Source organism: Ursus arctos, unplaced genomic scaffold, assembly GCF_023065955.2.
Source record: "Ursus arctos isolate Adak ecotype North America unplaced genomic scaffold, UrsArc2.0 scaffold_20, whole genome shotgun sequence".
NCBI classification, from domain to species: domain Eukaryota; kingdom Metazoa; phylum Chordata; class Mammalia; order Carnivora; family Ursidae; genus Ursus; species Ursus arctos.
In genome coordinates this window covers 25,367,252-25,395,246 of record NW_026622875.1, presented here as the reverse complement: position 1 = coordinate 25,395,246, position 27,995 = coordinate 25,367,252, and the positions used below count along the sequence as shown (strand labels likewise).

At 45.1% G+C, this 27,995-nt stretch overlaps 1 protein-coding gene across 2 annotated transcripts in view; it reads left to right on the top strand.

The window, feature by feature from the left end:
- IL20RB (interleukin 20 receptor subunit beta) overlaps window positions 1-26,952 on the top strand; it is a 42,444-nt gene extending 15,492 nt beyond the window's left edge. Inside the window, exons 2-7 of one of the 2 annotated variants that reach the window (XM_026497099.4) lie at window positions 6,022-6,148; window positions 7,840-8,030; window positions 12,868-12,992; window positions 14,648-14,798; window positions 18,638-18,780; window positions 24,158-26,952. In XM_026497099.4, coding sequence (XP_026352884.2) covers window positions 6,022-6,148; window positions 7,840-8,030; window positions 12,868-12,992; window positions 14,648-14,798; window positions 18,638-18,780; window positions 24,158-24,265 — 845 coding nt within the window. In that variant the 3' untranslated portion in view covers window positions 24,266-26,952. Of the gene's footprint in view, window positions 1-5,985; window positions 6,149-7,839; window positions 8,031-12,867; window positions 12,993-14,647; window positions 14,799-18,637; window positions 18,781-24,157 lie in introns of both variants that reach the window. The other variant, XM_057315876.1, reaches the window with a different exon arrangement.
- Window positions 26,953-27,995: the final 1,043 nt, after the last annotated feature.

Below are 27,995 nucleotides of genomic sequence, written 5' to 3'. Positions count from 1 at the left end.
AGAGCACGAGCAAAGGTAGGAGCAGAGAGGGAGAGGGAGAGAGAGGGCGAGAGAGAGAGAGAGAGAGAGAGAGAGAGAGAGAAGCAGACTCCCTGCTGAGCACGGAGCCCGACTCAGGGCTTGATCTCACCACCCCGAGGTCATGACCTAAGCTGGAACAAGAGTTGGATGCTAATCCAGGCGCCCTTCCGTGTAACTTTTGCCTTCTCTAAAACTTAATTACTAATAGGCTGCTATTGACCAGAAGTCTTACCAAGTCTTACCATAAATAGTTGATTAACACATATTTTGTATGCTATATGTATTATATCCTCTACTCTTATAATGAAATAAGCTAGAGAAAAGAAAATGTTATTAAGAAAATCATAAGAGATAATAATTGTACACTATTTATCAAAAGAGATCTGTGTATAAGTGGACCTGCACAGTTCAATCCCATGTTGTTTAAGGATCAGCTGTATTCTTTGTTTTTGCATTTGCCCATTTACGTCAGGTAGAGTCTTTATTAGCTGGTTTCTTCAGAGACTTGACTTCAGTACACATTGCTCCTGGCTGATTGATGACACTTCTTGTTAATGAGAATGCTGTGTGGATAACAAAGTTTCCTTTTCTCCCTTTAATTGTGTTCTCAAGTCCACAGTCAGCATTCTGTAACAGTGGGAGAGGATTTTTTAACCCTTCGAAAGTGGAAAGAGTCACTTTCAGCTTGAGCTCCCATCTTGTAGAATCATTTCCTATTTTCTATTTAGTGCCCTAGCAGAAAATGAATCCTTCCTCATGCAGTGCCATGATACTTTCTAGGCAATTCTAGTAAATGTTGCCTGGCATCAGTAGCTCATGGGCATTACTGTTTTTCCTTCTCATACCCAATGTATATGTGCTACATAAACATGGGCAAAACAAAGATGAAATTTGGAATACACTATAGGAATAGCATAAGGATATTAAAGATGTTGACTTTAGGGCTCAGAAAGAAGCAGCAGTTTTCTTTTTCTTTTAAAAAATATTTAATTAATTATTTAGGAGAGAGAGGAGGAGAGAGAGCAAGCCCATGAGCAGGGGGAAGGGGAGAAGGGGAGAGGGGAGGGGCAGAGGGACAGGGAGAAGCAGACTCCCTGCTGAGCAGAGGGCCTGATGCCTGGGGGGCGGGGGGGGGGGGGGTTATCCCAGGACCCTGGGATCATGACCTGAGCTGAAGGCAGATGCTTAACTCACTGAGCCACCCAGGTGCTCCAAGAAGCGGCTGTTTTCATTTTGATACAGGAATGACAACGAGGATTTTGCCCATAATTGAGTTAGATATGGAAATTCACAAGTAGAAGAGAGTCACACAAGAGCAAATTATTGCATTAACATAATGTGGCCACCTAAAAGTTGGGACATCTCTTGCTGTTTTCCTGCCTGGGCGCCCCCTCATGAAGAAAGACATACCCAGTAATTCAACATCAGGATGTGTTGCTTAAATCCTTGAGTGCCCTAATCATCAGGTCACTCTCCCTAAACAGGTCTCCCTCACTGATTTAATTGACTGGATCTAACTGTAGAACTTTACATTTTTCCTAGGTACATTTCATATTGAGTTTATCCAATCATAATCTTTTAAAATGTATTCTTTCATCCAGATAATCAGAATGAAAACTATTTTTTTAGGTGTGATGACATCATAGTTGTATTTTTTTAATTGAAAATTTGTTGAGGAAATTCTAGATTCATATGCAATTATAAGAAAGAATACAGGGAGCCCAGGTTCCCCCAGTGGTATTTTGCAAAATGATAGCACAATATCACAACCAGGATATTGACATCATTGATACAATCCCATTTTATTCTGATTTCTCCAGTTTTAGTTGTACTCACTTATGTATATGTGTGCATGTGTGTATAGCTTTGTGTATTTACCACCACAGTCAACATACTGAACTGTTCCAACATCACAATGATACCTTCTGTTGCCTTTTATAACTATACCCACCTCCCTCTTACCACTTTCCCTTCCCCACTGTTTCTAAGCCCTGGCAACCACTGATCTGTTCTCCATTTCTAAAATTTTATCATTTCAAAAATGTTATATAAATATAATCATATAGGATATAACTTTTGGGGATTATCTTTTTTCATTCAGCAGAGTTCTCTGGAGATTCCCTAAGTTGTTTTGTGTATCATTAGTTTGTTCCTTTTTATTGCTGAATAGTATCCCATGGATGGATATACCATTGTTTGTCTAACCATTTAGCTCTTGAAGGACATATGCGCTGATCTTAATTTGTCTATGGACATTCATGTGCTGCAGATCTTTTGTGATATAAGTTTTCATTTCTTTGGGATAAATGCCCAAGAGTGAAATTGCTGGGTTGTATAGTAATCACATGTTTAGTTTTATAAGAAACTGCTAACATATTTTCCAGAGTGGCTAATACCATTTTACATTCCTACCAGCAATGTGTGAGTGATCCAGCTTCTCTGCATCCTCACCAGGATTTGGGTGGTTTTTTTTTTTGTTTGTTTGTTTGTTTTAATTTCAGCCATTCTAATAGCTGTGTAGTGCTATTTTATTGTGGTTTTAGTTTGCATTTTCCTAATAGCTAATGATGTTGAACATCTGTGTACTTTTTTGCCATCTGTATGTGCTCTTCAGTGAAATGTTTCTTCATGTCTTTTGCCCATTTTCTAATTATTATTTGCTTTTATACTATTGAATTTTGAGAGTCCTTTATATGTTGTAGACATGAGTCCTTTATGAAATACATAGCTTGCAAATATTTCTTCCCATTCTGTAGATGTCTTCTCATTCTCTTAATAGGTTCTTTTGCAGAGGAAAGGGTTTTAATTTTGATGATGTTCCGTTATAAATTTTTCCTTTTATGAATCTTGTTTTTGGTGTCAACTCTTTGCTTAGCCCTGAGGATTTTCTTAATGTTTTTTTCTTAAAAGTTTTAGAGTTTTACATTTTACATTAAGTCTATGACCCATTTTGAATTCATTTTAAAATAAGTTGTGGAATTTAGGCTGAGATTTATTATTCTTATTCTTATTTGACTTGTAGATGTCCTGTTGCTCTAGTATTGTTTGTTGAAAAGGCTATCCTTCTTCTACTGAATTACTTTTGTACCTTTGCCAAAAATCAGTTCAGCATATTTGTGTGGGTCTATTTCTGGGACCGTAGTGTGTTTCATTGATCTATGTGGGTTTGTTTGTTTGTTTGTTTGCCAATACCATACAGTCTTAATTACTGTAAGTCTTGAAATTGGGTATATTTAGTCCTCTCGTTTTATTATTTTTTTAAAATTGTCTTAGCTATTCTAGTTCCTTTACCATATCTTATATATTTTAGAAAAAAACTTGTCTATATGTACAAAAACCCTTGATGGGCTTTGATAGGAATTATATTAACCCTGTTTATCAATTTGGGGGAAATTACCATTTTAATTATGTTGAATTGTCCCATCCTTCAACATAGTATGTCTCTCCATTTATTTAGATTTTCTCTGAAATCTTTCACCATAACTGTGGAGTTTTCTCTCTATATATATATCCTAGATATGTTTTGCTAGGTTTATACCTAAGTATTTCATTTTTTTTTTTTGAGTGATTGTCAAAAGTATTTCTAACTTTAGTGTATAAGTGTTCATTGCTAATATGTAGAAGTATGATTAATTTTTTTTGTTTATCTTATAGCCTATGAATTCGCTAAACTCACTTATGAGTTTTAGGACGGTTTTGTTTTGTTTTGTTTTTTGTAGAATCCATGGGATTTTCTTTCTTTCTTTCTGTTTTAATGATTTTTTTAAAAAATATTCTCAACACCCAATGTGGGGCTCAAACTCAGAATCCTGAGATCAAAAGTTGCATGATCTACTGATTGAGCCAGCCAGGTACCTCAATTCCGTGGGATTTTCTATATAGCCTATCATGTTACCTGCAAACAGGAGGAGTTTCATTACTTCATTTCCAATCTGTAATGCTTTTGACATCTTTTGTTTGCCTTATGGCAGTTGCTACAACTTTCAGTACTATGTTGAATAAAAGTGGTGAGAGTGAACATCCTTGCCTTGTTGCTGATTTTAGGGGGAAAGCATTTAGTCTTTCACCATTAAGTAAGATATTAGCTGTAGTTTTTTTTTGTAGATGGTCTTATCATTGAGATAACTCCCTGCTGTTCTTAACTTGAAGAGAGATGTTTTCTTTTTTACATCACCAACTAGAGTTAGATTTTGTAAGTACTTTTTCCGTGTCAATCGATATGACTGTGTGATTTTTCTTCTTTAGTTTATTGATATGGTGGATTACACTAATTGATTTTCAAATGTCGAACCAACCTTGCATACCTGGAATAAATCCCACTTGGTCATGGTGTATGATCTTTTTTATATATTATTGAATTTGTATTGCTGGTATTTTATTGAAGATTTTTGCATCTAAGTGCATGAGATATATTGTTCTATTGGGTTTTGGTTTTATTTTTAAAAATACACACTATCTTTGTCTTATTATGGTTTCAGGGTAATACTGGCTTCATAAATAAGTTGGAAAGTTTTTCTCTTCTTTTTTTTTTTTTTTTTTTGAAGAGGTTGTATAAAATTGGTGTTTAATTTTTTTTAATAATTGGTGCCATTCTCCAGTGAAACCATCTGGGCCTGGAGTTTTAATTTTTGAGAGTTTAAAAATTACTAATTATAGTTGTATATTTACATAGCTGTATAATACCCATATTTGACTAGAGAAATGTGTTGTATACTTTACCAAAGGAAGGATGTCGGAGAGGACCATGCCCCACCCACCCTCCTGTGCCATCCCACTGCAGCTGGCTCTTTTCCTTTTCATCCCTTGGGGGATTACAAAGTTGAGTGGGGAGGGCAGGAAGCCTCCCTGTGGGCACCCCAGGTGCTTCCTTGCAGGGCAGGCTGCGGATGCTGAGAGTGTGACAGAAGTGTATCACTAGGGTCCTACATCAGAGAAGCAAGGGCATCAGGCAGGACATCCCCAGGAGCCCCCCATCCCCTCGTGGTCACAGGGCTTGATAACGAGCACAGGTGCCAATCTGGAGATAGGCACAGAGATGAAAAGCCCCCGGGCAAGGACCCCAGTTCCTCTCACACTCTTATCGATGTTATCACTGCAGTTGTAACAGCAAAGGGAGGCAGGTGTTAGGCATTAAAAGAGAAATGTGTAAAAGTGGGAGGAGAAGGACCATAGCAGAAGATCCAGACTGCACCCTGGGCTGCATGCAAGGATGGACCCCAGGACTGCCCACCTCCTTCGGAGGGCAGGTTCAGTTTCATGGGTCTCTTTGATTCTGTGTGAAAATCGTAGACCCATTCTGGGCACACTCTGGGCACACCACACACACCTGTGCGAGGTGATGCTTGGATCCCACGCTGAGGGTCTTGAGGTCTGCCTGGGGTGAAGTCTCTGATCTGGCTTGGTGCTCTTCTGGATTCGACTCCTTCCACAGCAGACCTGAGCCTGCACTTCCCAGCTGGCAGCTGATGCCCCATTTGGCTTCTTGGGGGATGTGAAGGGATGTGTTTTGGTACCTGAGGATGGCAATAGCAGGAGAAGGAAGTAATGAGAAAGCAGCAGGAGCCTGCATGAGTTTGGTCACATGGTTAGTAAGTGGCAGAGCCAAGGCCTGCATCTAGGTGGATCTGACATAAAAGTTGTAAATAATGTGCTTCAGTTTTCTCATCTGTACGATGGAGAAACCAATGGTCCTTACCTCCCCCTATAATCATGAAGATTAAATGAGATAATCATGTAACAATCTAACACATGGCCTAGATAGAACATAGTAAGTTCTCATAATGTTAGCCATTTTTATTATTAATGTTAATATGCCACTTATCACCAAAGGCAGAATTACAATGATGAAAGCAAAAATTTAGTGTCAACACAAGTATGATGAAATTAAAATTGTTTCTGGTTCATTAACATGTGACGCCTTTTCTTAGAAACTAATTTGAAGCTGTGACATTCCTCTGATATGAGCCCACAGGTCAGCCTGTCTAAATGCCTCAATCCCAGGTGGAGTGGCCATCCTGCCTGCGCCTCAGAACCTCTCTGTACAATCAACCAACATGAAGCATCTCTTGATGTGGAGCCCAGTAATTGTGCCTGGAGAAATAATATACTATTTTGTCGAGTACCAGGGGTGAGTTTTTTTGCTTCTAATTTTTTCACCCTTTAAAGAGTAGTTGGTTCCTGGAGGTACAGGCCTCAATCTGGAGCTCAAGGAGACTTTGTGAGCCCAGGGATAAGTTATTTCCCATGATCTGCCTCTTCTGTCTGCGTGGGCATTAGGACAGTTGAAGAAGCAAGGGAAATTGTCCTGTGGATTTGACAGTGAACTCTTTGGGAGTATAAGTATGTATAAACACATTTTGGTAGAGCTTCTTTACAGCAGTGAGCCAACTGTCCAACGCTAAAGAAAATCTTAAGAAATGAGTTTGCCTCTGACTTGAGGTGGATAAATCACTGGAGATGCAGATCCTTTGGAGGTGAGGGGAGACCTCAGTTTTCCTGACTCGGAGCATGCCCATAGGAGATAAATAAATCATGACCCTGAAGGTCAGCCGGACCTGGGGCCAAGCCGGCTCTGCTCTTCCCTGGGTGTCCAGGCTCTGGGAGCTGTTGAGGAGGGACAGGGACACAGAAGGTGCTCAATCTGTTGCATGAACAGTAAATACAAACTGAGTACTTATGTGTGTAGACATTCCTCTAGGCTCAGGGGTACAGGTTGAGAAGGTTCCTAGATATGGGGAGCTTACATTTAGAAGCAGAGACAGTAAAAAGGTAAAGAAATAAATATACTAGGTCTGCACTGTCCAGGGTGGCAACACATGACACAGATAGATATTTAAATTTAAATTAATTAAAATTACATTAAAGTGTCTGCTTTTCAGTCATACTCGTCACATTTCAAGTTCTTGATAGCCACACGTGGCTAGTGACTGCCGCAGTGAACAACACTGATACAGGACACGTTCTCTTGGGCAGCACTGCTCTAGGTAGCTGCAGGTCGTGTTCTGTGCTAGAGGAAGTGAGAAGGCTGATGCAATAGAGAGTCGACCCTGAGGCTCCTGTTAATTAGGTGGTCAGATATGATGAGCACTGGGTGTTATACTGAACTAATGAATCATTGAACATTATATCAAAAACTAATATGTTGGCTAATTGAATTTAAATTTTAAAAAATTAGGTTGTCAGGGAGGGTCTTCCTGGGGAGGTGATGTTTAAGCCGGTCTGAAGGACAGGAAGAGCCAACCAATGTGAACAGCAGGGATGGGACATTTGAGGCAGCAAACAGGCAGTCAAAGGTCCTAAGGTAACAGGAGCTCGGCTTGTGGAGGAATGGCAAGGAGGCCAGTGTAGAGGCAACACCATGTTTAGGGGCAGAGTGAGAGAGAAGGCCTGAGAGTCTTACAGGCCACCAGGAAGAGTTTGGTTCCATTTTGAGTGCTTTGGAAGCCATTAAGGAGAGAAATGTCACGGTCTGCTGAGTGATGAATGGTTTGAAGGATGGCAGGAGTTGAAGCTGGAAGATCAGTCAGGAGACCATAGCAAGGTCAGGGATGACAGCAGTTGAGATTGAAGGGGTGCTGCAGAGATGGAGAGGCCAGGACAGACTGGGGTTTACTCCTGTGTTTTTCTTGTTCAGTGACAAAAGGACTAAGAAAGAATGGATGGTTGGTGAGGGAAGAGAGTGGAGTAACTGGAGTGTGGAGCAAATGCTTGATTTTGCTGACTCATAAAAAGTAGGTGAATGAGGCAGTGACCTGCCCCTGTCATTGAGCCTGGGTGAAAGGGGCTGGTGTGACGCTGTGCCCTCCTCTCCTTGGCCAGAGAATATGAGAGCCTGTACATGAGCCACATCTGGATCCCCAGCAGCTGGTGCTCACCCACCGAAGGTCCTGAGTGTGACATCACCGATGACGTCACTGCCACTGTGCCATACAACCTCCGTGTCAGGGCCACCGTGGGCGCACAGACCTCAGCCTGGAGCACCCTGCAGCATCCCTTTAACCGAAACTCAAGTAAGGCACTTCTCTTCTTACTCCCCTGCTCCCATTGCCCTCACCTTCAGGAACCAAATTCACTGAGACTTTCGGGATTCTTGTTAGCATCAAACTGGCCTTGCAAAGCCAGAGTACCATGAACACACACGGTCCTAACTGGGCCATTTAAAAAATTACCAACTGCTTCCCACATGCCCTCTCATTTTGAGAGAGACTTTGGAAGTCATTCCTGACGGTCTCTGTCACGGTCTGCAAGTGGTGGGGAACACGGAAGGAAAGCTGTTCTGAAGTTGGGGGGGTAGAGCTGGGACTGCTTCTTCCTACCTAGATAGTACCTCAATACATCTTACATTGCCTCCCATCTGGGGCCTCGTTAACCTCATATTGTTGCCTGTACGAGCAGCTTCTTTGTGCAATAGGATCTATATATTTATCAGACTCACCAGAAACAGCCACTGGGAAATGAACAACTTTTCTACAGTAATAGTACATGGAAAATGATTGAGAAAAAAGGATGGGAAGAATCCACATGCATGGCCAAATATGGCAGAGTGCAAGCAATGACAGGTGTATACAAGGGTATGTTTGTTTGGGGAACAGCAGGAACAAGGTCTGGTCATGTGGTGAAGGGCTTTGACATGAAACTTGTTGAAATCAGCAGAGGGGAGTCATGGAAGAAGAGAGGGTTTAGGCTAGTTCTATCTTCTATACCAATCACTCTGAATGCTGTGTGGAAAGTGAGTTGAAGTAGGACAGGTCTGCAGGGCACGGAAAGAGTGAGGAGGGCGTTACTGTCATTACAGCTGAGTCAAAATTGGTCCTGATCATAGAAGTGATGGAGGGGACAGAAAGGAGAGGACATATTCAAGAGACATGGCTGAGTTAGAAAAGACAGAGCTTGGGGACCAGTTATTGGGAGATGGAGTCGGGAGAGACAATGATGGTGTCTGGCTTCTAGTTGTGGTTGGTGAGAACGTCATCCAAGGCAGAGAACCCAGGAGGAATAGGAGGCACTCCTGGCTTTGGGCTCTTTGAGCTGGAGGCGCCTTCAAGATAGCATGCCACAGATGTCTGACTGGCAGCTAGAAATCAGGCCCTGGGGCTCAGACAGGCCAATATCAGATACCAGACAAAATTAATAACTAAAGACTTGGGAGCAGATGAGATTGTCCAGGGACAAGATGTGAGGACAAAGAGAACCCAGGATAGGATCCTGGGAAACCTCAGAGTTTAAAAAGTGAATGGAGGGAAGGGCACCCATAGGTGGCTGGGCAGGTAGTGTCATGGAGGGGAGAAGAGCTGCTGATAGACCTGAAGGAGGGCCCTAAATGGGTCTTTGGGAAAATGGCTTCATGGAATATTAGGGATGGTGGCGAGGCTGCTAGGTGGAGGATTGAACGGAGAGGGGAAGGAGCAAGGCAGCTTCTCCTCTGAGATGGGCACAGGCAATAATGCGACCGGGTTGGAGCTGTGGGAAAGGCAGGGGAAAGGCCTTTGGTGATCTCTGTTCTCTTGATGTAATGGAAGATCCTCTGCTGTGAGTGAGGACAAAGGAAGGTTTGGGGCAGCATCTGTAGTAATAGGGTGACTCAAAGGTTGCTGAGGAGTATAGAAGATCGGGTAGAAATCAGGAGGATTCAGGGGCGCCTGGGTGGCACAGCGGTTAAGCGTCTGCCTTCGGCTCAGGGCGTGATCCCGGCGTTATGGGATCGAGCCCCACATCAGGCTCCTCTGCTGGGAGCCTGCTTCTTCCTTTTCTACTCCCCCTGCTTGTGTTCCCTCTCTCGCTGGCTGTCTCTATCTCTGTTGAATAAATAAATAAAATCTTCAAAAAAAAAAAAAAAAGAAATCAGGAGGATTCAGAAGGTCAGGGAGCCCACCCTGGAAGGGGCTGAGGAAGGTGAAGACAGATTTGAAGGGGAAGTTGGCCCTTTAGAGTCAGACAGGTATGATTCAAATCCCAGCTCAGCCACTTGATAGCTGACTGTGCTTCCTCACCTGTAAAAAGGGCGACAGTTTGCGTCGCTGGGTGGTTGTGGGGACTATATAAGGTGAAATGTGTAAATGTTCTGGGCAGTGCTGTCCTATCATAGCTCTCAGCTATTGGTGTTATATTATTATTGCCCAAGGGATGCTTGGAGCTGAGAGCCGGAGAGCAGAGGATCGAAGAGGTGGGGGCAGGAGTGGGACTGCCAGAATGGGATACCAATAGGAATTGTGGTGCAAAATGGGGTTTCTCTGCCCAGGCCTCTTTCCCCAGGCACTGAGAGGCTACAGCGGAGGCAGTGGGATCCCAGTGTGAGGCACTGGGGAGTCTGAGGGGCACTGGAGGGTGCAGTGCCCGGGCAGCACCCAGCACCACCGCTCTCCAGCTCCTAGGAGCCTAGGGCTCCAGCCAAAACCATTGCTGGGAACTGGCAGCTATTGTTGGAAAGGAAGGTACAGGTCAGATGGAGACAAAGTGTTTACGTGGGCAGGGGCGTGCAGTAACAGCTCGTGCTCGAGGGGACCCGTGTAAACAGGAAGGGTCTCACTGCCGGAGATGCTGAGGAACAGGAAAGAGCTTGCGTACCTGCCTCAGAAGGTAGAAGACGGCACCCTCCGTGATCCCCGTGCAGACAGAGTCAGCTACGGAGTGAGGGTGGACTCGTGACTCCTAAAGGGGCAGTAAATCTGTTCTTTTGCCTTTGAAAAAGGCCACCTCAGTGTCTCCCCAGGCATGTGAAAGATCTTGTTTTAAGGCTCTTCCGAACAGGCTCTCCTCCTCTTCAGGGGGAGCCTTGTTGAGAGCAGAGTTTCTTCACCCTGATTACACGGCCCATCACGGCAGCGCTTCAGAACCACGTGTCTCGGGCCCATCTCCACACAGTCTAATTCGAGGGGTCCGTGTGCATTCTGTTACTGGGAGTTCACAGTTTCCTCAGGTTGTTCTCGTGTATAGCTGGGTTTGGGATCCACTCATACGGAGGCTAAATACCCCACAGAGCAGAGTCTAGAAAGACATGGGCTCAAATTCTGACCATTCACTGTGACTCTGGGCAAATCACGTAACTTCTCCGAGGCTCACTTACGCCTAAACAACAGGAATAGCGCATGCTTTCCAAAGCTTGCTGGACGGAGAAACAAGTACGTAGAGCGCACAGAACAGAGGTTCCTGCCCCAACACTGTCAACAGTTTTCCTCTGAACTGAAATGACTTTAGGCCATTTTCTCTAATTCTATTCTCAATAAATTCGGAGATGAGAGGATCCAGTTTTAATCATGTTACTTAAAACTGAAGCTTCTGAACTGGCTATATTTTGCATAGTTGGTCCCCGACTTCCCCAGTTCTCCTGTCTCCTATCCAGGCAGCTCTTCAAATGCCAGGAAATGCTTTGCTCTCCAAAAACTCCCTCCAGGAACTGCTTTTCTTCTGAGTATCTACTGACCCCAGTGCAGGGGGATTTAGCCCAGAACACACCCCACTGCACTTCCCAAGCTAAGGCCACCAGTGAGGTGGCCCTTCTGGTCCCGCAGTGTTGAGATTTGACAGGCAAGTATGGATCCGTCATCAGTAGCCAGGGACTGGAGGCTGCCTGTGTGTGCCCTTCTGTTCTTGGTCTGCTGATGGGAAAGAATCCACAGGGGCTGTTTGAGATCCAACAATGTCAAATATGGGTACTTGTGCCTAGGCTGTAATTTCTAGAGTTGATGATTGGAATTTGTAAAGCCCTCTGACTTTCCAACATCCCCATTAGAAATATGAAGTGAAGAATTCTTAGACCAAGAATAGAATGGCCAACCCACCCACAGGCTGCTGATTTCCTAATGCTTGAAAGTCATCAGCAGCCAGTATATATCACTGATCTCTTTGAGCTACCGTGATACACGTGCCCCTGCACGTATGTTCATTCCTAAGGGGCAAAGAATGGACCCAACTGTTTAATGTAGACCTGAGCTCATGCAGGTGTTCGGCAAGCATTAAGAAATAGCATCTGCTCGCTTAGATGAGTCAAGGTGAGGAACAATTTCTGCCAAAAAAGTAGAAAGAGGAACATGGGTTATACAATTTTAAAACAGAAAGAGATGTTTACCTGAGTATTCAGTCACTTTTCTTGAGTATGTGTGCCTCCTGGAGAAGGAGCAGAGGATTTTATTATGTCAAGGAGAGAAGTGAAAAAAAAAAAAAAAGGAGAGGAGTGAAAAAAGAGAATTGTAGTAAGTCTTTGTCATTTAAAAAAAATTTGCTCATCCTTCAAAAAGCATTTCCTGAGCACCTGCTGAATACAAGAGTATTGGTATACAGTAGTCCCCCTTATTTGCAGGGGATACATTCCAAGACCCCTAGTGGATGCCTGAAATTGAGAATAGTACCAAATCCTATATATACTATGTTTTTTCCTATACGTACTCATGATAAAGTTGAATTTATAAATTAGGCACAGTAAGAGATTAACAACAGTAATAACAGAAGAACAATTATAACAATACACTGTAATAAAAGTTATGTGACTGTGGTCTCCTCTCTCATCTTGTGCTGTGCTGGCCCTCCTCCTTCTCGTGATAATGTGAGATGATAAAATGCCTATGGGAGGAGTGAGGGGAATGAGGCAAGCACTGTGTATTGTCCTTCCGATCCTGTATCAGAAGGAGGACCATGTGCTTCCCTCCCAATCACAGGTAACTGAAAGCCCAGCAAGCAAAATCTCCGATAAGGGGGCTGATGGTACAGCTTCTGCGTGCTGGGGAGTTACAGCTACCACCCCCCTTCCCTACAACCCCGGCGTGTTTCTATTGATGACTCGGTTCTGGTCTCTCAGGACAGAAACCAGTCCTGTCTGGAACTGCCTTTGATTCTCTCCCGTCTTGCCAACAGCCGTCCTCACACCACCTGTGATGGAGGTCACCAAGGACGGCTTCCACCTGGTTATTAAGCTGGAAGACCTGGGGCCGCAGTTTGAGTTCCTCGTGGCTTACTGGAGGAGGGAGCCTGGTGCCAAGGTGAGACTTCCAGCCTTGGCCTTGGAGTCAGGCCTTAGGAAAGGAGTCACAGACCTCTGAAGGGTGGGTGAGGAAAGCTGTCCCCTGAAGTGCTCACCGTCTAGTCTAGGGCTGGCCTGAGCACGAGCGGGCCTGGGTGCAGGGTGGGAAAGGAGAGATGGGAGCACACTGACAATCCTAGAGCCTCCTCTTCAAAGAATTGCCTTGATCCACGCCAGGCTCACGCCAGATTTGCTGAAGCATGGGGGTTGCCTCTTTGCCCTAAACTCGAACATAGTATGATGCACAGAAGCTTTCAGTGCACGTCTTCTCCCTGCCCCACCTGTCTTCTCAGCCATTCTTCCTGGTACGTTTAGGTGCAGCAGACCAGGGTGTTCCAGATCATCTAGATGATTTCAAGAGCATATGAACCTGGCACAAGCCTCTCGAGGGTGTGTACCTGGGTAGGGTGCAGAAGTTGGGGCAGAGAGCCAGGAGCTGGCTTGTGAATAAACCTGTCTAATTATCAGTCAATGGGCCACCCAGAATGCCTTGATGGGGCACTTCCCCCATCCTCCTGTGGGATAGTTGCGGCAGACCGGGTTGGGTGGCATGTCTGCACTCCCAGAGTGAATGGCCAGACAAACAGAAGGGCTACAGATTGAGCAGGAACTGAGGGATAGTCGACCTGTTGGAGACCCCGTCCGAGATGATTTGCCAAGGCTTTTCCATGTAGAAAGGGACTTTCACGGAATCTATGAACAAAGCTGGCCTAGGCTACCTCTGACCTCATAGGAGTATGTGGGGGACAAAGCATATGTCCTACCACCTACTCAACAGGAACGATAGTTTCCCCTGAAAGGTGATGTGTGTAGGTGGGGCAAGCAATAACAATGATTTCTGGTATTTACTCCTGCCGGGTCAGGGCCTAGTGGTAGGACAGGACATTGCCAGCCAGGCAGATGGAGTAGTATAGGGGACAGATCAGGACCTGGGCAGGGGGGAGCATGCAGCTCCCTCAGATTCTTTGGGATGGGGCCCACTCCCCACCCTTGGTAACAGGGAGTGCCAGTGCTGAGAGAGGCGTATGTACCCTGAGTCACTGGGGTTTGGCCCAGACAAGCCTCCACAGGTTCACATGTGGAGCACAAGCTTCCGTGGGTGGATGGGGGTAGAGGGGAATACAGATGGATGGACAGATGGGTAAATGGGTGAACGCGGGAGGAGACATATCCCACTGGCTCCATTGCTCCTGTGCCCCAAGGCTCGTCAGGTTTCTGACTTTCAGGTGTTTGTGCAAATGTGACCTTCTCAGAGAGGACTTCCCTAACCACTCTGGTGCCTTCTCCTCCTCCTCCTCCCTCCTTGCCCTGCTTCCTTTTGTTTCACAGCCCCATCACCCCCTGACACTTGTCACACAATTGTCCGTCACCCCCCACGTAAACTCCATAAGAGCAGGGACTTTGTTTTGTTCAGTGCTGTATCTCTCAGGGCCTACAACAGAAACTGGCATGTAGGAGGTGCTAAATAAATAGATAGAATGAATGAATGAATGAATGAGAGGGAACATTCTGTATGCATCCCAGAAAGGAAATCTCTAGAACTCTCCTTCCTTGGCTCTTCTTGCCCTTTCCTGCCCTGCTTCTGCCAGGGTGTAACTGTTTTCTGGTCTAAAGGAACATGTCAAAGTGGTGAAGAGCAGGGGCATTCCGGTGCACCTGGGAACCATGGAACCAGGGGCTGCATACTGTGTGAAGGTCCGGACGTTCGTGAAGGCCATTGGGAGGCACAGCCCTTTCAGCCAGGCAGAGTGTGTCAAGGTGCAAGGTATGGATAGCCTGCCTCTTCCCTGGGAGTCCTGCAGGGGCCACAGCCCCTCCTGGTGGATGTTTGGCTGCCTCCTGGGATCCTTTGGTTCCGAGTTTCCCCTAGGTTTCACTGACCTGCCCCCCCAGCCGGGTGGGGGTCTGGTGAAAGTGTGCTTTCCTGTAATTCCCCTCGAGGCAAGAGTTCACCCTAGGGCTGGTTGAGGGCACTCGAGCAGCTGTGTGGAACACTTTCCTCCTGAAAAGTCCCCTAGGCCTGAGGTTAGATGTTGAAAGGCTGGTTTACCCTGATGGCAATGGCCTGGGAACCAGGGTGGGTTGGGGTGCCAGAGAAGCAGCCAGGGGTATGAGAGTCAGACCTTGCAAGGAGGCCCCGCGCTGTATATCACTGCTGCTTTCCTCTGGAAGGGACCTGGTGGAAAGTCTACAGAGTCCTCCTGTTTGGCTTAATTTTTCTCCCTTCAATTTTTAACATTTATTGATTGATTTATTTATTTGAGAGAGAGCGAGCATGAGCAGGAGGGGCAGAGGGAAGGGGAGAGAGAATCCTAAGCAGACTCTGAGCTGAGCAAAGCCTAACACGGGGATCGATCCCAGGACCCTGAGATCACGACCTGAGCTGAAACCAAGAGTTGGACGCTCAACTGACTGGGCCACCCAGGCGCCCCATCCCTTAAAGTTTTTATAGCATAAAACCCTATGGTGTTAACAAATCCTTTGAAAAGAAATGAAACAAAACCAAACCCCACATCGCACGATTTTGCTGCTCAAATACCACTGATATTTTTGTGTGTAACTTTTTCATCTTTAAATAATTATTATTTAAAAAATGTAGTGCTTTCGTATGATTAAAAAAATATAAGATATATATGGAAAATCTCCTTTCTATTCTTCCCCATCTTTGCAATTTCAGCCCCTTCCCATAGGTATTAGCTTCTTATATATCCTTCTAAAGATTTTTATTTATATTTTTTTAAAAGATTTTATTTATTTATTTGAGAGAGAGTGAGAGAGCAGAAGTAGGGGGAGCTGCAGAGGGAGAGGGAGAAGCAGGCTCCCTGCTGAGCAGGGAGCCCGACTCTGGAGCTCGATCCCAGGACCGTGAGATCATGACCTGAACCGAAGGCAGACGCTTAACTGACTGAGCCACCCAGGCGCCCATCCTTCTAAAGCATTTTAAATGCATAACAAGTAAATGAGAATATTTATAAATATATTTCCCTTCTTTTTAGCACACATGGTAGCATATTCTATGCATTGTTCTGGATCTTGTCCTTTTTGCTTTTATAGATCTTATAGATTTGTCCATATTGATAAAGAACTTTGTCATCCTTCTTTACAACGTCACAGTATATAGTTGTGTGGATGGATAACAAATTTAACTAGTCCTTCATTGATGGGCGTTTCATTTTTTTCCCAATATTTTGCTCTTATAGCCAATGCTTTAATTAATTGCCTTGTATATGGATCATTTTGCTGGTGTGTATATATTTGAAGGATAAAGTCCTGGAGGTAGAGCTGCTTGGTCAGAGGCATGCACATTTGAATTTGGACCGCTGTTCCCAAATCGCTCTGCAAGGTGGCATGGTCGTTCCTTCACTGTCCATGTATGCACACACGTTGCAGTCGTGTAGCACACACACTCTGTGCTTGCTTTTTCACAAATATCAAATTCATCACGTTTCCACACGGATTTTCTGATTACTATTTTATACTAATTTTAAAATCATTTAAGTCAAGTTTGTTAAAGAATTCGAACAACACAGGGGCGCCTGGGTGGCTCAGTGGTTTAAGCATCTGCCTTCGGCTCAGGATGTCCCGGGATTGCACCCTGCATGGGGCTCCCTGCAGAGCTCCTGCCTGCTGCTCCCCCTGCTTGTGCTCTCTCTCTCTCTCTTTCTCATTCTCTCTGACAAATCTTTAGATATTTATTAATTTATTTGTCAGAGAGAATGAGAGAGAGAGAGCCAGGCAGAGGGGGAAGCAGGATCCCCGCTGAGCAAGGAGCCCGATGTGGGACTTGATCCCAGGACTCAGGGATCATGACCTGAGCCGAAGGCAGACGATTAACTGACTGAGCCACCCAGGCGCCCCAAATAAGTAAAATCTTAAAAAAAAAATAATGCAAACAACACAGAAGTATGTAAAGTGAGAGGCACGTGTTCTCCATTCTCCCCGCCAGCACTCAGGAGGCTTCCTCGGGCAGGTTTGACATTTAATCTTGCAGTCATTGTGTGGTACCAGTGCCCACAGGCACAAACGGGACTGTGCTGTGCTTGCCATTCTGCCCCTGCTTGTCGTCACTTACAAGCATATTGTGGACATCTATTCATGCCAGCAGGGATGTGGTCTACCTCGTTTTAAGAAGTTGCATAATAAGTGAATTTATCGATGTGCCAAAATATATGTAACCATCCTCCTCCTAACATATATTCTGTGCTTCCCAGTCTCGCCACTACAGCGTGCTGTAGTGAGCAAGTTTGTGTATATCCCAGTTCCCATTTTAATAGCTGACTTCCTAAGGTACCATGCTGATGTCTCATAGTGTATTAAATCATCTCCTGTTTGGGGGTACTTAGATCATTTCTATGTTTTAGGTCATTTCCACGCGCTTTTGGTGATGTTCATTGATTGACGGATTCATTCATTCAGTGAATACTTACTGAGCATTGACTATGTGCCAAATGCTGGCCTCGTCACTGGGATGCAGCAGGGAAGTCCCTGCCCTCAGAGGAGCTTATCCTCTAGCTGGGGAGACAGGCTACCAACAAGTAGACGAGATAGTTGCACTTGGTGGTCCGTGCTTGGTGGTCCATACACAGAACACACCAGAGCGTACCTGGAGGTGGAGGTATGCCACTTTGGGTGGAGAGAAAGACTGGTTATGAGCCTGTCGCCCAGTCCAGCTGTTGCTAGGAACTGTTTTCTGCATATAATTGTTTCCTTCCTTGAAATTATTTTTTGGAAGCCACTCAGGGGAGTAAATGAAAGGGTACGAACGTTTGTTTATTTCTTGATGTGTGCTGCCAAAGTATTTTCCAAAAGCATGGAAACCAAGTACGGCGCCCCCAGCCACGTATGTGATACCACCATCTTCTCCGTGGCCTCCTTGGCTGTGCTGCCCTTTACGTGATGGGTGCGCGGTCTGACCCGGAGGGGCTGCGGGAGTTGCTCCACGTTATACAGAACAGAAAGGTGGGAACATAACCTATCACCCCATCTGCATCTCCAGATGCTCACACTTGGCACTTTCCGATACATGTACTTAGTAGAGTGACCCTGGGCTTTGCAACCAACGCTCCCCTGTGACCTGGGGTACGTCACATAACGATAGCAGGGGCTCGGTAAATCGCAGTTCCAACGTGACAGTTTTCTGAAGGCAGTATTTTCCTTCACAATGTGAGTCAACGCCAAGAGCAAATTGTGAAACACATTTTGTTTTCAGTTACCGCCCAGCTCCCCTCTGTGCGGCTCCCTTCCGGCACCCCCCTCATCCTGCCAGGATCCTGGCGCTCTGCCTTCCTCCCGGCAGCTGCGCCAAGGTACGAGCTAACACGGCCAGTGGCCTCACACATGATGCTCCTCCCTTTCCCTTCCCAAGAAAAAGATTTTAATCTTCCCTGGGGCTTTCTGGAAACAACGCCTTCATCTGGATTCTAAAAATCATGGTTTTAATGGTAGTAATTTTAGTCACTAAGGCATATGTCAAATCTCAGGATGTTGGCATCTGCTGTCTTGGCCGCTGTGCAGAGCTAACTCCAGGAAAGTGAGAGAGGCCAGGACTGGTGATTTCGTCTTCACTCTTGTCTCCTAAGCTTGCCCTCATCTTTTCATTTCCAGGAGAGACCCTCCCGCTGACGCTGGCCCTGTTTGCGTTTGTTGGCCTCATGCTGATCCTTGTGGTCGTGCCCGTTTCCGTCTGGAAAATGGGCCGGCTGCTCCGGTACTCCTGTTGCCCCGTGGTGGTGCTCCCCGACACCTTGGTAATGGTATTCTTTTTTCCTTTCAGCATGACGCTGACCAGACGTAGTTTGAGTCTTAGTCTGGCATGGGTGCACATTCTGTGGCTTTACAAGCATTTGCACAAAGAGAAGAGAAGAGGATTTATAGGAATTCACTTCTGATCAGTGGGGCTGGGAGAGAAATCCCCTTCTCTGGGGAGTGGTGACCTTCCTCAGGCTCCCGTCAGTCCACTGGTGCTTGCCCTTAGGACCTGGCACAGCCAAGAGAGCAGGTGTGTTACACCACCCAGAATGCTCGGCATTTCAAGAGTCATGCACGGCCTGACTCTTCTAGACTGGCCCGCAAGGATTCTTGGTCCCTTGCCATAATGAAAACAGCAGCTACATTCTGTAGTATGTTCCAGCCCAACATATTCAGTTCATATGCCAAGAGCTTCATTGGTTTCCCGGGGAAAGTGCATGTGTGTGAAGCCTGCGTTGTGGACACTAGGCCACAGGTTTGAGTCTCCAGTGCAGGTAGGTCCTAAGCCCATCCCAGGGTGGGAGAAAAGTAAAAGCAGGCCTCCAGCAGCTTCCTTTGTTCCATTTTCCTGCCTCCTGTGCCCTCCACCCACCCCCAGACCTCAGTACATAAAGCGGCACAAAACGAAACAAAGCAACAACAAACAAAAACAAACCCATCCCTGTCACCTCAGGGATTTCTCACAGTTCTCTCCTGGGAAGAGGGAGTTAGCAGTCAGCTTCTCAGAGGCAACTAGAATCAGAACTGCGTCAGCTGGGAGTCACTCTGGAAGGAGTCACTCTTGTCATATCTGCATGGCCTTGAGAGTGCGGGCCACGTTCTCCCTACGCGGGGGAGTCATCCTCCCTGTGATCCGTTCTCCAGGACACCCTTTCACCTTGTTAGCCTAAGGCCAGCTCTCTGTTTCTTTCCAGCACTTCTGCCTAGTCCTAACTTTAGCTGACGCTAAGTGCAGAGTTAAGCACCAGGCATTGTTCTAAGGCTTTTCGTGTACTGACTCATTTCATTTTTCCTCTTCCATAATTGCTTACCAATGTGCGGTTCATCAGCGCCCTGCCAGCCCACTCTGAAAGACTAAATGGTTCACTGCTAACCACGAAGGCCCCGTGGTGTGGTGGACACAGGGGGCCAGGGCGGGCCTTTTCCCCTTCAGCAAGAACCCGAGGGCTCATAGTTGCCAGAACCATGAAAGGATGTGTATTCCACATTTGTTGGAGTAGTGTTTTATAAATATCAGTTGGGTCAAAGTGTTTGATAACCCTGCTCTGATATGTTGGTATAGTTCTTTTAGTCGTTGAGAACGAGAGAGCAGAATCTCCGACTGGGAGTGTGGGTGTGTCTGTTTCGATGTTTGTCAATTTTTCCTTCATGTATTTTGACGCTGCATTTTGGTGGCGCACGTTGTTGTCATGTCTTCCTCAGTGATTGAGTCTTTTATCATCACAAAATGTCCCTTTTTATCTCTGGCAGTATTCCTTATCCTGATATCAGAATTGCTCTCCATTGTTTACTGTTTGTGTGACATGTCTTCTTTCCATATTTTTACTCGACACATATCTGTGTCCTCATATTTAAAGTATGTCTCTTGTAGCAGCTTATGTTGGTCTTAAAATTTGTTTTTAAATAAATGCATTCCAATAATCTCTGCATTTAATTGGAATGTTTGGTCCATTAACGCTTAACCCCCGTCCTCTCACTTTCTAACCTTTGTGTTTGTACCCGTGTCTGTCACTGTTCATGGCACCAAAAGAGACACTTGCCCTCAGACAAGGAACTGTGAAACCCACCCAGTGACATTACCTTCTTTCAAGAGTCCACTTTTGGTTGCTTGCCAGCGACTTAAGGAAGTTGACTTTATGTTGTGATCAGTTTTTAAAGTTGTTATCTGTAGGAGGATTGGTCTGATTGGTGCTCCTCCACCGTAAGTAGAAGCCGCACCCTGCAGTCAAAGAGGAGGTCCTGGACCAACCCAAAATGATAATGGGAGGGGAGCATCCCTGGCTGAGGTGGTCACAGCTCTTCTTTTCCACATGTGGTAAAAAAATTCAGCCTTCCTCAGCTGAACTCCATCAATTAGTCACCTTTTGTGGTTTTCCTCTCAACTTTGTTACTCATGCTTACCCTCTGTTCACAGGGTATTCCATTCCTAACACCGTCTCTCATTTTTCTTCTTCTGGGTCTACATTCAGCAGCTCAGCAGAGGTTCCTCTCTCCCTCAGGATCAGGGGCACTAGGATCCTTCCAGTACCCAAAGTGAGTGACAGAGCAAAGGGCCAGGGAGAGAACCACGTAAAGGGTCAGTTGCTTATAGAATTTCAGGTGCACAAGAAGAGCCCTCAAATGGCAAGAACTCCTAGGGGTCTGAGTGCATTATGAGCCACACCCTAAATATAGCTTTTGGAGAAAACCGAACAATTTTAGAGAAGACCAGAAACAAGGATATTCTATAAGAGTGTGTGGCCACTTTCATCCATGGAAGATAGATACCACTGCCCTCGACTACGTTTTGCTTCTCTGTTCTCCTTACCATCCTCCCTACGTTGTTCTAGTGTCTGTGCCTTTATGTGCATTTCTTTCCCTAAGCTTTTTAATGTTTATTGTTTCTCCCTCAATTTTTTAAGTGGACAGTTTCTCTGAGTATATGTATTTCCCACAGTGCTGTATGAGAAATTGATCACTAGTGTCCATTAAATCCCAAACCGATTCTGGAGCTGCATGTCACCACTACCCCTCTTCTGCCTCAGCCTGGACTTTAGCACAGCCTAGCTGCACTTCAACGTTTGCCTTAGTTATAGATAATCCTCCGAAGTATTAAAAAGTAACTTCCAGCCCTCCTTGCAAAACCCACGCATCTTTCCAATTAAACCATGGGAAATTACCAAGTGGAAATCCTTGACAATTCTTCAAAAATCCCTATTGAGTTTGTAAGTATTTAATTTATCTGTTTGGATTAAACATTTCATGTCTACATCTATAATTTCATGGTTGGTGACGGTTGCACTCTGAAATACACCATTAAGATTTTCTTTCCATTCAAATTTATATCACAAAGTAACAGTCTAAAGCAAAAATATATATGCAAAGAAAATTATATCAAGAATGCTCAGTGTGTTGGGGCGCCTGGGTAGCGCAGTCGTTAAGCGTCTGCCTTCGGCTCAGGGCGTGATCCCGGCCTTCCGGGATCGAGTCCCACATCGGGCTCCTCCGCTGGGAGCCTGCTTCTTCCTCTCGCACTCCCCTGCTTGTGTTCCCTCTCTCGCTGGCTGTCTCTCTGTCACATAAATAAATAAATAAATCTTTAAAAAAAAAAAAAAAAAAAAAAAAAAAAAAAAAGAATGCTCAGTGTGTAGTCCCTATTTTAAAGTATTTCTTCTTTTCCTGTCTTTCATCCATAATTTCTTTATGGGGATGGAGGCTTTGGTGCTAGAGGGTCTTCCTTTCCTTTCTGTGACTCACTTTATTCTTTCTCTTTTTGTTGTCACATTCCACTGTAATGTAGGTAGCAAGCATAAAGATGGCCCCAAGTTAGTCGTTCTTCAGTGGGTCATCCCAAGTTTGGCTTTGTGTACTTTATAGAAAGTAGAGTTTGTGAGCTCGGATGCCTCTGGCTCAGACAGGTACAAAAAAAAAAAAAGTGTGCACCTCAGTGAACATAATTGGATAGGGAGAGATGGTAGGGACCATAGCAAACATGTTTCAGCTAAAGAATGCAGCTGTGTTCCAGCTCCAGCATGTTGTTGCTCGTAGGAAATGTGAGCCAATGCTACCAGATCTCCAAGGTTTGTTTGTTTGTTTTTAGATTTATCTATTTATTTTATAGAGTGAAAGAGAGAGAGTGAGAGCGAGTGAGTGTGTGTTGGGCAGGGGCAGAGGGAGAGAGAGAGAACCCCAAGCAGACTTCCCACTGAGTGCAGAGCCTGATGTGGGGCTCAGTCTCATGACCTTGCCAAGATCATGACCTGAGCCAAAATCAAGAGTCAGTTGCCCAACTGACTGAGCCACCCAGGCACCCCACCAGATCTCCAAGTTTTAAATAAGAAGCCAGAAATCCAAACATTTATGAGAAATCTCCTGATTTTTGAATGTTGAAAAGTAATTCAAATAAAAAAATCAACTGAACCTTGCTTTGAAGTTTATTCTAACCTATGGGACAACAGTTTTACACCTTTGGAACTTCTAAGATTATGTGTTTTACTTTCATGTTCTAGAACCATACTGTCCAATTTGGTAGCCACTATCCATATGTGACTATTAAGCACTTGAAATGTAGCTAGTCCAAATTGAGATGTACTGTAAATATAAAATACACAACAGATTTTGAAAAACTCATTAATATTTTTACATAGATCATAAGTTAAAATAATATTTTAATAATAAAATGCCTTATTAAAATAAATTTTACCTAGTTCTTTTTACTATTTAAAAATGTGCTACTGGAGAACTTTAAATTGTATATATAGCTCAAGTTATGTTTCCATTGGACAGTACTTCTCTAGAGTTAAAAAAATAATCATATATAATCACTGCAGTTTTAGGTAGCTGTCATCCTAAGGATCTGATGGGACTAGCAGGAGTGAATTGGTGGTGGGCTCCATGCTGACACGCCCCCTCAGTGAACCCTGTGTGTACGTGGTTCTTCCCTGTTATTTGCTCATGAACATTAGGACTGAGCCCCACAGCCGCCTCTTTACAAACAAGGATCAAAGGCGCCTGGCTCCATGACTAATGTCTCCCAGGACAGAGGTGAAGGAACCTGTTGTGCCTAGTTGCTGTGTCCATGTGTCCTTCTTTGGCGTGATGATGGGAAGGGCCGTGGGAAATAACTGTAGAGGAACCTCATGAATTTGGTGCAGGTGAGCAGGCTAGGAACAGTGGGGAGAGTCCCTCTGAAGTGTTGACAGGTGCATTTTACAGCCGGTTAGGAATACATATCAGGGTTGCTGCGAGAAGGTGGTAGGAACATGAATACGAGTGGGAAGGGACTCCTGTTTATGGAGTCCCATCTCCGGACTGGGCACCCTGCCATGTGGTGCACACTGAGCATCACAATCCAGGTCATTATTTTCAGAGTTCTCTGCCGGAAGAAGGTTAGGCTTGACCAGAATTGCCTTCTGGGCTTTTGTGGGTCAGTGTCCCGGAGAGAGGAGCACTGACATAGTAGGGCCGCAAGAGATCTGCTGTCAGGGAACTGGGGGATGATCAAAGTCAATGTTGGAAGCCCCTGAACCAGGGGTTAGAATTGTCTTTGGGGTTTTTTTTGCTGCTTGAAAGTTAATCAAGGAGCTGGGATTTCTGCAACATTCTCTGTAATTGTGACTACTACTCTACTGCTACTACCATCCCTCTAATAAATATTAATGAAAATTATTTTTTCAGAAAATAACCAATTCACCCCAGAAGTTAATCAGCTGCAGAAGGGAAGAGGTGGAAGCCTGTGCCACAGCCGTGCTGTCTTCTGAGGAACCCTTCAGGGCCTGGATCTAGCAGGCTTGGGGAGGGCCCAGTTGAAACTGAGAATCTGGTTGGCACAGCCATGAGGGGAAAGGCCCTGTATCTGTTTTCCTCCACGGACAAAGGACAAGAAAAGCAAGAAGAGCCTGCTGTACCAATGTCTAGAAGCAACTGTCAGAGGCAGACTGGTTTGACAGAACACTCAGTGGGGGTCAGGAGATGTGACCTCTAGAACTGGGTCATCTGTCATTCACTGACTCAGTGACCCTGGAGAAAGTGGCTTGGTTGCTCTGGTCCTCAGTTTTCTCATCTATAAAATGGGGGAATTAACCATACGACCGTTAAACCACTATGTATATCTGGCACTTGCAGAGCTTTGGGAACCTGGCAGCACTGCACATTGTGATGGGTTCAGCTTTTCTGCGGAGCAGTATATAAATTTTAACAAGAATGATAAAAACTTTTTACACCAGTTGGCTTGGAGATCCCACTCTTCTAGAGGAAACCTTGATGAGGAAAGGAAGGATGGGTACAGTGTTGACTTCCCTTCAAGCCAAATGCTTGTGCAGAGGCTAATGGCTCAGCCAGCTCTACAATACATGACCTGGAAGGAGGCCACAGGCCCATGGAAAATGGGACATGCTGTGCATACATGAGATATTGTGAAGGGTAAATAACACATGCACACTGAAGGCAGCGGCTAGAATGCATGTGTATGAGGAGAGGAGAATGCAGAAGGATGTTGATCATAAACGTGGTATTTTCTTTGTTCCTTTCACCTGTACAGTTGTTAAAGTATAGAATTAAAAATAAAAAGGGGTCACCTTGGGTAACCAAAAAAGTGGTCTTTGGGTTCTATTACATCATCAGCCTTGTGTCCAGAGAGGCTCCTGAAGGCCACCATTGGTCAAGAGTTGTGGGGATGACCCCAGGTGCAGGATGGAGCAGGGAAAGAGTGGCAGGCAGCTTCCGGCCTCACGAGAACCCTGACTGGTACAGCTGGCCAAGGCCTTACCTGGTCAGGTTGCTCTTGGTTCTTCCTGGAGGCCGTGCTCCACAGGAAATCTCTTTGGGTACCTCTCCTCCTTAAGACAGCTCACTCAGGGTGTCCTTAGCCCCTTCTAGCATGTTCATACAAGACCCACCTTTGGAAGACTCTTCCTGCCCCTCTCCCTACCAGATGAGGAAAAGAGTCAGGGTTAGAGAAGGAATGGAGAGGGAAGTTTCTTGAGAAGCAAAGGGATTGATGGGCAAGGCCTGTGCCTCCCTTCTTAGCCCCCAGCTTTGGAGCCTGTGAGTTGGTTTGTCTCCACACGAACTTCCTAGGCCCCTTCCAGCCAGCCTAGAGGTGGGACAATCTAACTACTTCAACTAGATGTTTCTCCTACAAGATAGAGGCCTACAACCCCTCTCCACCTGGTAGGGTCTCAAGTAGCCAGGGGGTGGCTCTCCAGAAGGATGATATTCCTGAAGATCTTTTCCTTTGTACCATGTTGCACGCTTCTGTGTTCGACTTTTTCATGAAGAGTATGTGTTAATTTTATATTTAGCCTAAACTGGAAACATATTTTCAGTTCGCAAAAATAAAGGCCATAGTACTATACTGGTCATCACTCTCCCTCGTCCCACTTCCTTGCCTCTCCACCCTGGGGCTAATGTGCCTCTGTCACCTGTTCAGGCCTAGAACCCAGAAATCACCCTTGATTTCCCTCTGTGTGCGTCCCTCTCACAATTTGTCCCAGTGCTCATACATTTCTGCTGGCATATATATGGATATAAACATTTCTCTCAACTATTCTGTTGTCTTCCCAGTTCCCAAACATGCATTTACTGAGGTCCAACCATGCATCAGACATTGAGCTAGTTCCCCAGAGTAGAGGGGCTCCCTCCTCTATAAACACTAGGAGTGTTTATATTCTGACTCCCCAGGCCTCCTCTCCTTTTACCCCCATCACCTGGCTCTTTATGACACTTAAAGGATTTTGTGAAAAGGGGCACAGTTAATAAGTACAACAGAAGAGGAAGCCTGCGCATCTCTGCCCTCAACCCCGAATAGACCCCCTGCCCCCAGAATCAAGCCCAGCTCTCCCAGCCCTGCCCTCAGGCAACAGCTGCCAGAGTCCAGTTGAAGAAAACCCCCTGCTCCATGAGGTTTACATTTCCACCGGGGGAAAGGGGAAAGAATAACAAAATAATACAAAATCAAATAACGATAGTAATTACTTTTTTTAAGTGAATTATCCGGTATATTGGGAGTGTATAAGTCCTATGAAAAATGACAAGGTAGAGCAGAAAATGGGGGGTGGGGGCAGGTTGCAGCTTCCTCAAAATCAAAGTGAATGGAAACCGCTGGCCCACAGTTACATCTTTGTATAGCCACGTGGGGTGGGGTGATTACGAGTGCCTCTAGAACAGAGTAACTTGGCAACGAATCTTTAGGAGTCTGCAGTCTAAAACAAAAACTTTGTTTAGTATTTGTACTATGCGTATTGATAGTGTATTTTTGTTTGTTTTTGGAGCTATTCTCTTAAGTTGTCAGAGCAAATAAATAATTATGGTTATTTTGATAGATAGGAACCTAGATTTCAGGATTGGTGAAAGGGAAGGCTAATTGTAGACACAAATTTGACTAGAAGCAATGTGTTGTTAGAATTGATTTGAGCATATCAATATGAAGTCATGCCTTCATAAAACACGTAATTAAAAATATATTTCTTTTCTTTCCTGTTTTGTTTTTTGTCCCCCCAAAATGGCCCAGTAGCAATGTTACCCCATAACGCGCGTAATGCACCCTGATGCCTACATTGTGGTTTCTAACGCTATTTCTCTCCCAAAAGGAACCAGAGTTTCTTGGAACAATGTCTGATTCCATGTCTGGTCTGGGGCACAAGAATATGGGGCAATCTCAGAACACCTAACACCTTGTTGGGGCAGAAGCAAAGCTTGAAATAACCAGGGCATTTGAAAGCTAAAAGGGTCTCCACCAGCCAAAGTTGGGACAGAGCATCAAAATGAGGATGTTGGCTGACATCAGTACATTTGAAATGTCATGAGTCCATAATAACACATAAAAGAGCAAAGCTATGGTACAGTGAATTCTCAGAAAAGATGAATAGAATGCATTTCAATTGAGTCTTGTTATGCAGTCATGTTGAGTCTTGTTATGCAGTCATATCAGTGAAGAATACCGGTAAATGTAAATACCTCTGTCAGAAGGCACTGGTCTCCACTGCCATCAATCCCTGGCCCCAGCTGCGATCCTCTCCCCACCGGGTACCTGCGACAGCCTCTTTACTGGCTGCTTTGCACGTCCAGTCCTTCCGCACTTGCCAGGCTCCTGTCCTGCCAGGGATTCCCGGAGACGTGCCTTTATTTTCCTTTTACGGAGGTTTTGTAGTTTCAGTTTGTCTGGTTAGCCTCTGTGCTACTTCTCCCCGTCTTTTACGTGTGTGTGTGTGTGTGTGTGTGTGTGTGTGTGTGTATAATATATATATCTTACATATATAATATGCATATATATATTTTATTTTCTTTGTGCCCTATTTTATCCGTAGGCTAATTCGCTGTGGATGCAGAGCTCTGAGTTTCCTTTGAACCTGGCCTGACTTGATTGATTGCTTCAGGGAACTTTCGCAAAGCTTCTGGAGCCCACCTGGAGGGGGGATCTCATTAAGTCCGCGGGTGTCTGGCGCCACCTTGTGTTGGGTTCTGGAAAAAGTATTTTCTTCTGTTCCCACTGAGCCAAGAGACCCAAGTTTCCTGG